Source organism: Malaclemys terrapin, chromosome 8 (genome assembly GCF_027887155.1).
Source record: "Malaclemys terrapin pileata isolate rMalTer1 chromosome 8, rMalTer1.hap1, whole genome shotgun sequence".
NCBI lineage: Eukaryota > Metazoa > Chordata > Testudines > Emydidae > Malaclemys > Malaclemys terrapin.
This window is the reverse complement of record NC_071512.1, coordinates 72,241,325-72,257,609: the sequence shown is the minus strand read 5'-3', so window position 1 is coordinate 72,257,609 and position 16,285 is coordinate 72,241,325. Positions and strand designations below refer to the sequence as shown.

The 16,285-nt window shown below is 47.2% G+C and overlaps 1 protein-coding gene across 3 annotated transcripts in view; it reads left to right on the top strand.

Moving 5' to 3' along the window:
• Positions 1–16,285, top strand: part of LOC128841837 (uncharacterized oxidoreductase ZK1290.5-like) — an 84,358-nt gene that overhangs the window by 34,048 nt on the left and 34,025 nt on the right. For all 3 annotated transcript variants that reach the window (XM_054037303.1, XM_054037304.1, XM_054037305.1), the window contains exon 3: positions 2,926–3,027. In XM_054037303.1, coding sequence (XP_053893278.1) covers positions 2,926–3,027 — 102 coding nt within the window. The remainder of the gene's footprint in view (positions 1–2,925; positions 3,028–16,285) is intronic.

Sequence of the window (16,285 nt, the reverse complement as noted above, 5' to 3'; positions counted from 1 at the left end):
TCATAGAGGCTGAAATTCACTTAAGTGCAGAGGTTTTAATTGATGAATATGGCCTTGTTCATCTCTGAATTGAAGTAAATTTCACCAAGAATTTGCAGACTGAGAAGATCTGCAAGTAGTATTGCTTTATCATGCCAACACTATACTCATTTTAAGTTCACCTATGGCTTTCTGAAATATCTTTAAATAAAATCATGATATGATATAGGCATCACAGATGTTGAAACATCACCCTTCTAAAATAAAAGGTTCCTGAAAGACAGCTAATCCTGTTTGTATCAGAAGAAGTCTTTGAGACACTAACACAAGGAAGGATAAATGTGCTGCATTTCTGAGATCTACAAGGCCAGAGGTCTTACAGTTCTCAAAGCTGTTAAAAGTCATTCTTCTCTGGGTGTTGCAATTTCTCGGGCTGAATACAAAGCATCTTTGTATGTTAAAATCTGCAGAGCAGCTATTTTCATGAACATTTACAGACTGTGGTGCATAGCTGGATATTCAGGCTTTTTCAAGAAAACTGTTGCAGTTAGTGGTTATATTGAGCTTTCCCTGCATATGTTTTTTTGGCATTCCTAAGCAGTCCTGATTATTCTGTATTGGAGAACATAGCAATTAGAGATGCATAATTTCCTTCTTTCAGATGAGGTCAGCCCCTAACTGTACTAATAACTTGTCCCTGTTCAGTTGTGGCAATTGTCTTGTATGTTTAAATTAAAGATTTTATTTACAGTTCTTAAATTCCTTTTCTAAATTTGGGAGTAAATGCATAAAAAGAACTAATAGCATTATCCCTGAATGGGGGATAGATCCCAGTTCTGCAAATCCTTACATATAGTCCTTACTCATATACACAGTCTTATTTGAAAGCCTGTTGGACTACTCACCTCAGTAGGAATTTGAAGTATTGGCTCATGGTTTTGTATGCAGCTTTCCCTACATACATCCGCCAATGCATCTTAGTCCTAATATGCAAAACCCTATGTTATTCTAGTCATATACCTATCGAGAGCAGACACACATGTTTTGATAATTTTGCTAGATTGTGCACAAATGAAGACACATCTGAAGAAGTGGGTTTTTTACCCATTAAAGCTTATGCCCAAATAAATCTGTTAGTCCTTAAGGTGCCACCGGACTCCTTGTTGTTTTTGTGGATACAGACTAACACGGCTACCCCCTGATAAATGAAGATCAGGATGAAAACATCAAACTTATTTGTATTTGTCCCCTTACATCAATCTTTGAATTATCTTGCCTAGAAATTAAAGACTAATGTACCAACTCAGTGTGCCATCTATCCTCAATACTTTGGCTTAAGTTTTAAGAGATTTAAAAAAAAATAGGCCAGAGGAGTCTTGTTTCCACAAACAGTTATTGTAAGTGATTGTTGTGGTGTATTCTGAAAAATACTTTGACTGTGAAGAGTTGCAATTTCTCATTCCTTCACCAAGGCTAGATAACAACTAGCAACAAGAGACAGCTATTTTAAACATAAGAATGTCTGTGGTTATGAATGACGCACACCTCAGCCAATCACTTCTTTCCTTTTCCTGTTTGTGTTTTAGACTAGAACAGTGATACACAGTGGTTCAGGAGCCAAATTAGAGGTCAGCATTACCCAAAAGAGTCAAAGTAATGTGAATTCATTGTTTTCATTTACTATAGTATTCATATTTAAACAGTATGATAGGGGAATATATTATTATCACAGCAAATAAGTTAAATTAATGCAAGTTGATAACTTAATTGGTTAATAACATAGTAAAAGCATCCTGATTGGTTAATAATTTAGATTGGTTAATAATTAAATCACAGTTTTTTAATATCATGTGCTGCAAAGATCCGCAGGAGACACATTAATGAGCCACTTGCAGCTCATGAGCTGCTGTCTGGGTATCACTGAACTAAAAATACAAGGTGGTGACCAACATTTTCAAATTTGGGTGCCTGAAATTAGGCTCCTGAATCCATATTTAAGAATCTAAATAAAAACACCTTGATTTTCAAAGGTACTGAGCAACTCCAAATTCCATTTTCAAAAGTGCTAAAGATGCAAGTGCTCATTGATTTCAGAGGGAGCTGAGTTTGCTCATCACCTTTGAAATTGAGGGCATTTCTAGTTAGGTTCTTAAATACAGATTCACCAGCCAGACTTTAGGCAACCAAGCTTGAAAATGTTGGCCAGTATGTATAAATTATTCCTTTTTTTAAATTATATTGGAAATGTGTCATTTTTGGTGAAAGAGCTGGGCTATAAGTTTTATGTATCCGATCTGGTGCAAATAAATCTAGTACACAACGGCATGAAGGAATGATTGTACTGTAATTTCCCATAGAAGTGTATAAACAGTAGTATTCCTTTCAGTGGGCATCAAAGGCCCACTCCTGTGAAAGTGCTATGCACCACCAGTGGTGTTGAGCATCCTCACCTCCCACAGACTTGAGGGTGCTGAGCACTTCTGAGATATTCAGGCAACCATCTGATCCTATTCTTGCAGCATCTTGTTAATTTCTACTGGAGTTGGTGTGGGTTTAGCATTATTATTATGAATAATATTTATTACAGTACTGTCCTTTGATTTCAATGGGGCTACTCATGTTCAAAGTTTAGCACCATGCATATGTGTATGTAAGAGCCCTGATCCATGACTGGGGCTCCTAGATGCTACTGCAATACAAATAATATCAATTAATTAAATGTGTGCAGGATTGGGGCCTAATGTAGTAAAGGGTGTTGTTTATGAAATCAAGAAAGGAAGTATACTTACTGATCACTTAGTAATAGTCATAAACTTTTGATAGAAATAGATTAGGAGTGGTTTGTATTGCTAAGCGTTGAAGAATGCCATTCAACTACTCTGCTGCATCATTGGAGGGTTTTTTTTTTATATAAATAAACACAAATTGATTGTGTTTCCTTTTTAGATCTTTATTTGGTACACTGGCCCGATGCACAAGTTCCTGGTAAAAGTAATCGTGAGGTCCGAGCTGAAACCTGGAGAGCCATGGAGGACCTATATGAGAAAGGTGGGAGGACTGTAAAAAATCACTGTTTGCAGGAGGGACTGTAACTGATTTAAACTTTCAGGAATTCAATAACATTGTAATAGGGTGGGATTTTTCAAAGGAGCCTGAGAGAGTTAGGTGCCCAAATCCTATTGTCTTTCTATGCGACTTGGGTATGCAACTCACTTGTGCACCTTTAAAATCCCAGCCCTACTCAATATTATCCATGTGGCAAGCTAAACAAAAAGAGTTAGCTGCAGCTTGTAAATAACATATTGCATGTTGTGGTCCTGAAGAAGTAAATGCTGTTATGTATGATTTTTTTAGATTGTCTATAGTCTGTAGATTACAGTACATTTTGTGCTGGGCTGCAGTTGGTATAAATTCAAAGCCTTGCCATCTAATTTAACTTCCCTTTGATTTTTTTTTAATTGTAAGGTGATATTTCTCCTTTACATAGAGCAGTAGTTAGTGCATCTTTGTTGTCTGTGGTTTAGAGAATGTCAACTCAAGCAAGCTGATTAGATGAGGAACAGAAATTGAGCTGTGGGGTTTTTGTTAATTAACCTTGAAAGCATCCCCTTGAAGGAGTTGCAAAGCTAAGGAGAAAATTTCTCTCTCAGATCCTTATGATGACTCTCAACTGTATTATTCTGCATGCACTGATCCCCCATTGACATTTAATGGGAGTTTTTCCAGATCCAGGAAGATTAGAATATTGGTATCAAAATTTGTCATGAATTTAAGAGGAGGATTTTGCCCCTAATGTATGCAGTATTATTATGAGGTTCTCCAATAATTATATTTTCAAGCAATAGTTGTAGACCTCATTTACAATTCCATGGAAAGTTCCTAAGTATCAAAGTTGGATAACAGGGATGAAAAAGACCTCCAAGCTCATGTAATCCATCTCCTAACCCACCGTTTCTCAACCAATGGGTCACGACCCCCAGATGGGCTACGAAAGGCAATCAGGGGTTTTGAAGCATTGAAAAATGTATTACAATGTAAAGCAAAGAAATTCTCGCTCACCCATTCCTCATACAACCATATCCTTCAATGTCAAGTATTTTCAGTCAACCTCTTGAAATACAGACACATAATTGTACAGGATTATCATTATTACCACTGATATATTCTTTTTACTCTTATAGCAAATGTAAGGAGATTATGAATAAGGGGTTGCCAGCCTGTAAAGGTTGATAATACTGCCCTAACATATTCTTAAAGAACTCTACGTGGGTGGAATATTGTTGGAATGCAGATTTGTGATGAAGATATATGCTAAATTTAAAATGTAGATGTAATCACATATTTGACACTTTTGATGATTTACATTTGTGTCAACGTAAGGTTCAACTAGTCTAACCCTCTGCCTACCCATTGTCCTACTTATGTTGAGGTTGTGACCCACCACAACTCCCAGATCCTTCTCAGATGTACTGCTGCAAAGCCAGTTTTCCCCCATTCTGTATTTGCGCATTTGATTTTTCTTCCCTAAGCGCAGCATCTTACTTTTATCTTTGTTGAATTCCATTTAATAGTTTAGCCCAGTTCTCCAATTTATCAAGATCCCTCTGAATTTTAGCTCTATTCTCTCTCACACACTCTCTCAACCTATTCCTGAGCTGGGCCCTCCTTTTTTTTTTTTTTTTTTTTTTTCTTTCTTTCTTTCTTTCTTTTGTTTCGCTCCTCTATGAAAACCTAGCTCCTGCCTCAGGTTTCTCAGTTTAGACCAATTGGGCTTTCAGTAACTGATTAACATCTTCCTGCCTTGCATGGAGGCTTGAGTGCCCCATTATAATTCCTCTATGGATTTTGTACCCCAGCTTCTTATATCTGAAGTCTCCAACAATATCAGCTAAATGCAATCTAACCCCATCCTCCCTGCTTTATAATTACCTTTACTGTTTTAAAATGTGAGATGGTATCTGATGATAAGCTAATTCCATAGAACTAAAGTGATTGCTAGTTAATTCATAATAGAACAGGTGTGAGGAGTCTGGGCTTACCAGTGGTGCCACCTAATGGTTAGGTCACTGGCTCCCAGCTCTCCCCCATCTTCAGTGTCCCCTACCAGCAATCACTCCTTCTCTGTGGCATTTGGTAGGTAGCAACTCAGCCCCCTGGCCAGGTCACCTGTCGAGTCCGCCCCCTTACGGGGTAACAGAGTCCAACAAAATAAAGCTCTTCAACCCACCTCCAGGTTCCTGTGGATTGCATGCCCTTGCCTTAGGATTTACAATGTCTCTATCCCCCTCTTACCTCCAGGGAGGGTGGAAGAAGGGGTTCTTCTTCGAGTGATTGCTCATGTGTATTCCACAATAGGTGTGCATGCTCTCCACGTGCACTGGTGGCGGAAGTTTTTCCCCTAGCAGTACCTGTAGAGGGGAGCGCCCCGCGCAACCCCTGGAGTGGCGCCTGCCTGGTGCGGTATAAGGGGAGCTGCGTGTTCCCCCCACCCTCAGTTCCTTCTTGCCGCCAGTGAAGGTGCGTCGGAACTGCTCTGCTCCTGCTTTGCTGTAGCTTGTCCCCAGATCTGTTCGTTCGTTCAACATTAGTACCTGTAGTTAGCTGTTTAGTTAATTTAATTAGTCAGTAAGCCCAGGCCAGGGCATGCCCTGCGCCTCGGGGTTTAAGTCATGCAGCTCTTGCAGGCATTCTATGCCAAAGAGCGATCCGCACGCAGACTGTTTGCACTGCTTGGGAGAAACCCATATGAGCAAAAGGTGCAAGATTTGTAAGTCGTTTAAGCCTTGGACCAAAAGAGAAAGGGACATCAGGCTCCAGGCCATCCTGATGGAGTCGGCGCTAACCCCAACCCCGGCATGCCGCTCCGAACCAGTACCCAGCACTGCGGCGTTGGTACGCGGCGACCCTCCGGTACCATCGACCAGTCGGCACCGCTCCCTGTCCATGCGGCACACCAAGAGGGTCAAGAAGACTCCCTCCTCGCAGCAGCACCAAGGGAAATCTGGGACAGAGACTAGGCCCATGTCGGGCAGTCCTCGATTCCCTCCGTGCCCTAGGCCTCTGACTCAAGCTGAGCGGAGTAGCCCGGCCCCTTTGGAACAGGCCTCTCCAGATGTCCGGATGCCTTCCATGCCTGAAGCGCTCCAGGCGGCCTGGGACATCATGTCCATCTTGGTGCCTGGAGCACCCCCGATGTCGGCCCCGCACTCCAGAGGCAAGCTGCTGCTGGGATCCCCGAAGCCGCCTCCGGCCCTGTACCGGTCTCGGTTGAGGGAATGTTCGCAATGCCGAACACCGCCCAGCGACTGCTCGGGGCAGAGTCCAGGTGGATCACCCTCGACGCCAGCCAGACTGTCTGACTGGGTTCCATCCATCCGGGACTCTCGGCACTGCTAGTCCTCAAGGAGTGAATATTGACGGGACCGTGGCAGGCGTCGCCGTCGGTCCCCATCTCGGAGAGGGTACCACAGTTGGTCATGACACAATCATCGATGCAATTCCCACTCGGCCTCTCGCTCCAAGTCTCCACCAAGACATCGCAGCCCCGGGCGTCAATTGCCGGCATCTCGCTGTCGCGGTTCCGCCCATCAAGGCAGTTCGTGGAGCAGCTATTACCGTCGGTACCAGTCCTCCACGTCGAGATTGTGGTCCCGTGGCCATCATAGATCCTGGCACTGCCGCTCCTCGCGGTCCAGGGACAGCAGCGGATCTTACACCAGCCCAGTCTCCATCCATAGCTGTCCCTCGATAGGCCAGGCTGGCCAACCTGGACAGCTGGTCCTGCCAGTGCCACAGCAGGTGCAGTGGCACCGAGCGTCGTGGCCGGTCGAATGGTACGAGTCGGCACTGTGGCCTGAGGCGCAGCCCCCGGTGGGGGCTTGCTCGGTGGCCGGAGCTTCGGAAGCACCGTCGGCCTCCCTCTCCAGACCCCCAAGGAAAGAGTTGATGGGACATACATCCTTGGCACCATGCCCGGAGTCCAACCAGGTGGTGGACCCTCCGGTGCCAGCCGACACTCAGAGCACCACACCGGCCTCTTTGCCCCGCCCGGAGGAGGAGATTGCGGCTCCGCCCCCCTATGTCCCGTAGGAGGACTCTAGGGCCCTCCAAGAACTATTAAAGAGGATGGCAGTGAACCTACACCTCCAGGCAGAGGAGATGGAGGAGCACCTAGACTCCCAGTTTAACGTGTTGTCCCCATCGGCACCAGGTATGGTGGCCTTGCCTCTCCATGAAGGGGTGGCTAAGATTTCAAATGCCCTGTGGCAAACACCACCTCGTTGGCCCCCATATCTAAAAAGGTGGAACGCAAGTACTTTGTACCTACTAAAGGGCACGAGTATTTGTATACCCACCCGGCGCCCAACTCCTTGGTGGTCGAGTCAGTCAACCATAGGGAACAGCACCGTCAGCCAGCCCTGACCCCAAAGAACAAAGACTCTCGGCGACTGGACTCTTTCGGAAGGAAAATTTATCATCTTCGAGCTTCCAGTTACGAATGGCGAACCATCAGGCTCTCCTGGGCCGGTACGAATTCAATCTGTGGGGCTCCCTGCCTAAGTTTGAGGACTCCCTCTTGGAGCATGATAGGAAGGCGTTTAAGGCACTAGTGGAGGAAGGGACAGCAGCTGCTAGGGCATCCCTGCAGGCAGCTTTGGAAGCTGCGGACACGGCAGCACGATCAATGGCCTCCATGGTATCCATGAGATGGGCGTCGTGGCTCCTACTCTCTGGGCTGTCCAGTGAAGCAGAGTCTTCCATGCAGGATCTCCCGTTTGATGAGAAAGCTCTGTTTACAGAGGAAACAGATACAAGGCTGCATGGTATGAAAGATTCCTGCACCACCCTCCAGACTCTGGGCCTCTAAGTCCTGGCTCCAGCAAAACCTAATTTCAAGCCGCGGCAGACTCCCGCCCAGGCCGCCCTCCTGAAGTACGAGGCCTCCCATAAGAAGCAGCGGGACTATAAGAGATGCCCTCAGAGGCAGTCTCAGCCTGCCCCCCAGCCTGGGTCATCCAAGGGCAAGCAGGCGGGGAAAAGGCGTTTTTGACGGGACACTCGGGGTCACCGCGCCAGTCTTCATCAGGGGTCCATCCCCAATAAAGCTTCCCTTCTCCAACCGGTTGTGTGCTTTCCTCCCAGAAAGGTCACAGCTAACCTCGGACCGATGGGTCCTTAACACCATTTTCCGGGGTTACACCCTCCAGTTTACTTCCTTCCCGCCCAACCACTCTCCGCCCCCGTTCTTCTTGGGGGACCTCTCGCATGAAGCTCTGCTCAAGCAGGAGGTGGGGCGGCTCCTAGGACTAGGAGCGATAGAGGCGGTGCCCAAGGAGTTCATGGGCAAGGGGTATTACTCCTGTTATTTCGTTATCCCAAAGGCTAAAGGGGGGCTCAGGCCCATCCTGGACCTCCGAGGTCTGAACCAGAACGTGGTGAAGCTCAAGTTCTGCATGGTCTCCCTGGTCTCCATCATCCCCTCCCTGGATCTACAGGACACATACTTCCACATCCACATATTCAAGGGGCACAGACGCTTCCTCCATTTCGTGGTGGGACAGAATCATTACCAATTCACGGTCCTTCCATTTGGTCTGTCCTCTGCCCCCAGGGTGTTTACAAAATGCATGTCGGTGGTAGCAGCCTACCTCAGACGGTGGGGGGTCCAGATATTCCCTATCTGGATGATTGGCTTGTCAAGGGCACCTCCTGGTCACAGGTGAGGGATCACGTGGCACTCCTCCTGTCCATGTGCACCGCCTTGGGCCTGTTGATAAACAACACCAAGTCCACGTTAGTCCCGATCCAACGCAGTTTATCGGGGCGCGCCTGGATGCAGAATCGGCCAGGGCCTCTCTTCCACCAGACAGATTCGAGACTCTGAAAGGTCTCATAGACTCAGTCACAAGGTTCCCGACGACAACAGCCAGGGTTTGCCTGCAACTCTTGGGTCACATGTTGGCGTACACGTACATGGTCCATCACGCCAGACTCAGGATGAGCCCCCTCCAACTCTGGCTGGCCTCGAAGTTCTCCCAGGCCACGGACAGGATGGACAAGGTCCTCACCCGGCTGGACTCTGTGATTGCCTCCCTATGGTTGTGGTCCTCCCTAAACAACATGCTCCAAGGGGTCCCATTCAGGGACAGGGCCCCATCGTTGGAGTCGTGTCCGATGCTTTGGACCTAGGTTGGGGGCCCACGTGGGGAACTTTCAGACCCAAGGTCTGTGGTCGGCCCTACATATAAACATCAAGGAGCCCAGGGCGGTGCAGCTAGCGTGTATGGCCTTCCACTTGCTCCTAGAGGGCAAGGTAGTCAGGTTCCTCATGGACAACATGGCCTTGATGTTCTATATCAACAGGCATGGCGGGGCCTGATCCTCTGCCACGAAGCCCTCAGGCTGTGGGACTTATGTATAGCCCACGACATCCACCTGACGGCCTTCCACCTACCGGGCGCCGGAACGAGAGGGCGGATCGCTTGAGCAGGGACTTTTCCTCGCAACACGAGTGGTCCCTCCACCCGGAAGTGGCCCACCGGCAGTTCCGAAGGTGGGGAACTCCCCAGGTGGACCTCTTCACGACTCGGCAGAACCAGTGATGCCCCCAGTTTTGCTCTGGGGAGGCCTGGGGAGGGCGCTATCTCCAATGCCTTTCTCCTGTCCTGGTCAGGCTGTCTTCTCTACGCCTTTCCCCCATTCTCCCTAATCAGCAGGGTCCTGGAGAAGATAAAGTTGGACAAGGCCCGGGTCCTCCTCATTGCCCCGGAATGGCCCAGGCAGTATTGGTATGGGACCCTCACGGACCTGGCGGTAGCTCCGCCGTGGCCGTTGCTGCTGTGTCCAAACCTGCTCTCTCAGGACCAGGGCCGCCTCCTCCACCCCACCTAGCGGCTCTTCACCTCATGGAGTGGCTGCTCAGTGATTAGGTGGAGAGGAACAGACGTGCTCGGACCAGGTTCAGCGCGTCCTCCTCGAAAGTAGACATCCCTCCACTTACTGCACTTATTTGGCGAAGCAGTCCCGATTTTCCCCGGTGACTGCCCCAATCCAGCTTATCCTTGATTACCTCCTCCACCTGAGGACCCAGGGCCTGCCGCCTTCGTCGGTCAGGGTGCACCTGGCAGCCATATCGGCTTTCCCTCCACCAGTGCAAGGGCACATGGTATTTTCCCATGCTATGACTGGCCAGTTCCTTAAGGGTTTGGACCATCTTTTTCCGTATTCTAGACCCCCCCAGTCCTACAGTGAGACCTAAACCTGGTGTTGGCTCGTCTCACGGGGCCCCCATTTGAACCACTGGCCACGTGCTCCTGGTCTCACCTCTCATGGAAGGTGGCCTTCCTGGTTGCGATCACGTTGGCCAGGCGAGTCTTGGAGCTCAGGGCCCTGACCTCTGAGCCACCGTACATGGTCTTTCATAAGTACAAGGTCCAGCTCCACCCACACCCTGCATTCCTCCCGAAGGTGGTCTCCACCTACCACATGGGTCAGGACATTTTTCTACCGGTCCTCTGCCGCAAGTCTCATGAGCGGTCTCCACACACTCGATGCAAGGTGGGCTCTGGCTTTCTACCATGAGCGAATTAAGCCGTTCAGAAAGTCCTCGCAACTGTTCGTCGCCTCGGCTGAGCACACGAGTGGCCAGCCGATTTCCACTCAGAGGCTATCCAATTGGATCACTTCGTGCATCCATTCCTGTTATGAACTGGCGGGTGTTCCCCCGTCGCCCATTGTGAGGGCACACTCGACTCAGGCGTAGGCCTCGTCGGCTGACTTCATGGCCCACGTCCCCATCCAGGACATTTGTAGGGCCGCCACGTGGTCTTCGGTTCACACTTTCACCTTGCATTATGCGATCGTCCCTCAGACCAGGGATGATGCCGGGTTTGGCAGGGCTGTCCTCCATCCTGGGAACTTGTGAACTCCTACCCATCTCCAACAGATATAGCTTGGAATCACCTATTGTAGAATACACATGAGCAATCACTCGAAGAAGAAAAGACAGTTACCTTTTCTGTAACTGGTGTTCTTCGAGATGTGTTGCTCATGTCTATTCCACATCCCACCCTCCTTCCCCTCTGTCAGAGTTGTCTGGCAAGAAGGAACTGAGGGTGGGGGGAGCGCGCAGCTCCCCTTATATCGTGCCAGGCAGGCGCCACTCCAGGAGTTGCAGGGGATGCTCCCCTCTACAGGTACTGCTAGGGGAAAAACTTCTGGCACCGGTGCACGTAGCGAGCACGCACACCTATTGTGGAATAGACATGAGCAACACATCTCGAAGAACACCAGTTACGGAAAAGGTAACTGTCTTTTTGTGCCCCCTTCATGAGAGGGTGGTTGGTAGGAAAGCCCAAACCCTCCCTCTCTATTGGGCTCTGACTCAAGGCACCATGAGAGGCAGTGGTAGCAAACACCCCAGAGTGCTTATGGGGTGCCTCTCTCAGCCACTTCCTCCCACTTAGTTTCCCAAACGAGGGTGAAGTCAAAAACCTCTCAGATGATCCACCAGAAATTAGAGTGAAGGGTTCCCTAGTCCTAGAAAAAGGATAGTCCCTCCTCTAGGGCCTAGGGTAGCTGCTGCTTGCAGACCTTTTCCCCTACAACCAAGACTCTATATCCTTACTCAGGATCTCCCAAGATAAATATCTCCTGGGCCCAGAACTGCCCCTTAACTCCTTCAGTTCCAATGTGTGATTCATACATCCCATCACAACAGGTCATGTTGCTATACAGATTTACACTAAAGGAAGATCTGATCCAATATTTTTAAATCAAGACAGTTTTTAAAAGTAGTTTCTTTATGTGGTATTCTGCCTGAGAACATAGCATTTTTGCTGTGTGTATCTGTTATCTGAGGAGGGATAGCTCAGTGGTTTGAGCATTGGCCTGCTAACCCCAGGGTTGTGAGTTCAATCTTTGAGGGGGCCACTTAGGGATCTGGGGGAAAATCAGTACTTGGTCCTGCTAGTGAAGGCAGGGGGCTGGACTCGATGACCTGTCCCTTCCAGTTCTAGGAGATAGGATATCTTTATTTATTTGCTAAGCTGCTGTGATGTACTAATTTGTTTGCAGCTATTTCAGAGATACAGGGAGAGTACTTTTTGATACACTATTCTTAATTTGAATAGAGCATTATATTGAGGTCACAGTCCTAAAGGCAGATGGCTAAATTGCATCTGTAAATTCCTGAAATTTGTGCAATCAGATATTTGTTAGTAAAAAGTGACTGCAGGCACAAAATTTCGGGGAGGGGGGTGTCTTAGGTATTGCATTTGAAAATATGGCCTTACACTTTGAAGTAAAATTTTAAGCTAAATGATAATAATCATAATACTTAGGATTTTATGTAGCACTTTTCATTCTGAAGTGACAGTAGTATTATCTCCATTTTATAGATGGGAAAACTAAGGCACAAAAATATTAAGTGACTTGCCAGTGGTCACATAAGAAATACATGGAAACGTTGGGCAGGGCCGGCTCTAGGTTTTTTGCTGCCCCAAGCAAAATTTTGGCCCAGGACTGGGATGGCAGGAGGTGTGTGTGTGTGTGGGGGGAGAGACTAGGGCTGGGGCGGCAGGGGGTGCGGGTGGGGGAGAACCCAGGGCTGGGGCAGCAGGGAGGGTGCAGGTGGGGGCCAGAGCTGGGGCAGCAGGGGGTGTGGGCAGGGGAGAGTCCAGTGCTGGGGCAACACAGAGGTGCGGGGGGAGCCCAGGGCTGAGGTGGGGGGCGGCAAAAAACCTAGAGCTGGCTCTGTTCCTAGCATTTACCGCAAGCTGCAGCATGAGGTTTCAGTTTTCTACACTCCTTCCCCCTTCCTTTCCTGTTAATTGCAGCCGAGGGAATGCTGGGAAATGTAGTTCTTTCCCTGCTCCAGGGCTGGCTCTATAGGCAGGGAGCTAACCAAGGAACTACAGCTCCCAGGGCTCCCTGTTGGTTCTCAGCTCTCATGCTGGATTCTTGCGCCACTGCAAATTTGCCGCCCCAAGCATCTGCTTGCTTTGCTGGTGCCTAGAGCTGGCCCTGGAGTTGGGAATAGATCCCAGATCTTCTGAGCCCCAGTCTGGTGAGACTCTGCTTATTCAAGGGATCACTGACACTGCATTCCAAAAGAACGGTACTTTAAAAAAAAATCATAATTATTCAACAGTGAGGTCTCTGTTTAGAGAGACTGGATTTCCCAGTTCCCTGTTGCAACAGCTGATTTCAACTAGGGTTCTCTTAGTGTCAGTCCTATGATTTGAATTTTTGTGGGCTGGTGTCTGAGCATTTCGAGTTGTGGAATTATCTTCTTTGATTCAACAGAATGCTGGTTTGCCTGCCTTTAGAGCACACTCAGAGATACGTTTATTGAGTCAAACATTCCCTTGAGTGTTGGCAGAGTTGCTATTGGAGGATCTGTTTGGTGGCAGATGGGGATGTTGTATCTAACCATTCTTACTTCATGAATTGCTCATGTATAGGGCCCTACCAGATTCACGGTTCATTTTGGTCAGTTTCATGGGCACGGGATTTTAAAAATAATAAATTTCATGATTTCAGCTATTTAAATCTGAAATTTCATGGTGTTGTAATTGTAGGGGTACTGACCCAAAAAGGAGTTGTGGGGGGGGGGGGTCTCAAGGTTAGTGTAGAGCAGGGGTTGGCAACCTTTCAGAAGTGGTGTGCCGAGTCTTCATTTATTCACTCTAATTTAAGGTTTCACGTGCCAGTAATACATTTTAACGTTTTTAGATGGTCTCTTTCAATAAGTCTATAATATAGAACTAAACTATTGTTGTATGTAAAGTAAATAAGGTTTTTAAAATATTTAAGAAGCTTCATTTAAAATTAAATTAAAATGCAGAGCTGATGGCAGCATTGCCTTCAGAGCTGGGCAGCTGGAGAGCAGCAGCTGCTGGCCGGGATCCCAATTCTGAAGGCAGAGCCACCCCCAACAGCAGCGCACAAGTAAGGATGGCGTGGTATAGTATCGCCACCCTTACTTCTGTGCTGCTGCCTGCTGAGCTGGGCCCTCCAGGGCCGGCTCTGACTTTTTTGCCGCCCCAAGCAAAACGCCCCGCCATAACAACACCCTCCCCGCGCCGCCCCCCCGAACCAAAAACAACCCCCACGAGCGCCACCCCGCCGAAACAAAAACAAAACAAAAAAAACCCAGCACTGCCCCGCTGAACCAAAATCAACCAAACAAAAAAACCCAGCGCCGCTCCGCCGAACCAAAAACAAACAAAAAAACCCAGCGCCGAACCAAAAACAACCCCCCCGAGCGCCGCCCCACTGAACCAAAAACAACAACAAAAGAAACCCCTGAGCGCTGCTCCGCCTAACAAAAATAAAATACCCCCAAGCGCCGCCCCACTGAAACAAAACAAACAAAAAATAAACCCCGAGCGCTGCCCCGCCACCCCAAGATTGGCCGCCCCTTACAAGGTGCTGCCCCAAGCACGTGCTTGGTCGGCTGGTGCCATTCTCTGGCCGCCCAGTTCTGAAGGCAGCAGCACAGAAATAAGGGTGGCATGGTATGGTATTGCCACCCTTACTTCTGCATTGCTGCTAGCATGGAGCTGCCTTCAGACCTGGGCCAACAGCTACAGCTCTCCGGCGACCCAACTCTGAAGGCAGCGCAGAAGTAAGGGGGAGATGGAGAAGGGGTATCTTTTGTAGAACGAGCAGGGTCTTTCAACTATTGACCAGAAAATTTCTTTAGTGTGCATGTGTACAGACATGTGAGTGCTGGTAGCATGGGCTGTCCCTGATAGCATCAGCAGGACAGCACTTGAAGATGGACGTTGTTAAATACTCAGTAATATGGTGTTAGCAGCAGGGACAGCTGCTGTTCCATTACTGCCTTGATTATAAACTCAGCTTCATAGGTGTGTTTAATACAATGATTGGAAATTAGCCTTTAATAAACTGCAATATGAACAAAAGACAAGTGCATTTTTAAAGAGGAGCAGGACCCTGGAATTTTATTTTTTAAATTCTCATCTGCTCCCCATACTTTATCTCCAAGACAACCTCATAGACTAGCAGAGGTTGTTTAGACCTAGCTGCCCATAGTGGAGGTCAGGGTCTCTGTATCCTTGGAGACAATAGTAATGTTTTGCCTAATTGAGGGTGGAAATCTTTAATACTTACTGGATAACTTGCCTTTTATTTCTGTGTGCATAGATCAGTACAGCCGGCACCTTTCCTTCCTATGTCTGTCAGTTTTCAAAGGTACAGCAACAAGCTGAGTAAACATTTTGTGTAGTGTAGGCAAAACAAAATGCAGGTAGTGAGGACAGCGCATCTCTTCTAATCCTATATCTACATTTTTATTGCCAGAGCCTAAAAAACTCTGACCATTCCCAAAAGCTAAACAATTTCTGTCCTAAAAGTGGATGGATGTTGATATGCATGCATACACTCCCATATAATGTGTGTGTGTGTGTATCTATATAAAGTGTGTATGTGTGTTCACCTTGCAGCTTTAGTCATTAAAAGCAAGTGACTGACTGGTGATAGCACAGGGCCTTTTTCACATTAAGATTAGCATTGCTTTCTTTGCAGAGGCAGATAAAGAATATGGTACTCCTTTTTTTGTAACACCAACCCAGTCAAACATGATCACAGATTTCACATGACCTCCAAAGGTACGTGGTTTGGGAGGATGTCGACTGCACCACACCCTGTTGATCAGATAAGACAACAGGATGGTGATATACAGGAAAGACAATATAACAACCACATTTTTTTACAGTTAATGATTGGAAATTTGCCTTTAATAAACTGCAATGTGAACAAAATAAGCAACTGACATAATATATATATGGCTCATTGTAGTATGAATCTAGAGTGTGGTTTTTAAGGTGAATTCTAAATGCAAAAATGAGCCCTTAGCCCTCTCTGTTTAATGATTTATTGCAATATCCTGTTTATGTACACTTTCATGTGAATCCCCTTTCTGACAAATGTTAAATTATTTTTTTTTATTGAGCTCACTTACAGTAAACCTACATGAAGGATTATTATAATTTATCATTTGTATTACAGTAGTATCTAGAGGTTTGCACCCAAGATTGGAGCCCCATAGTACTAATCACTGAACAAACACAGAGAAAGAGAAAGTCCCTGCTCTGAAGAACTTTATCTAACTAAACAAAACAAACAAAAGTTGGGAGAAAGGAAGTATTATCATCCCCATTTTACAGAGGGGGAACTGAAGGACAGAGGGCCAAATCCTCAACTGGTGTAACTCAGTATTGTTCCATTGACATCATTTCGGTTACACCAACTTATACCAGCTGAGGTGCTGACCCAGAGA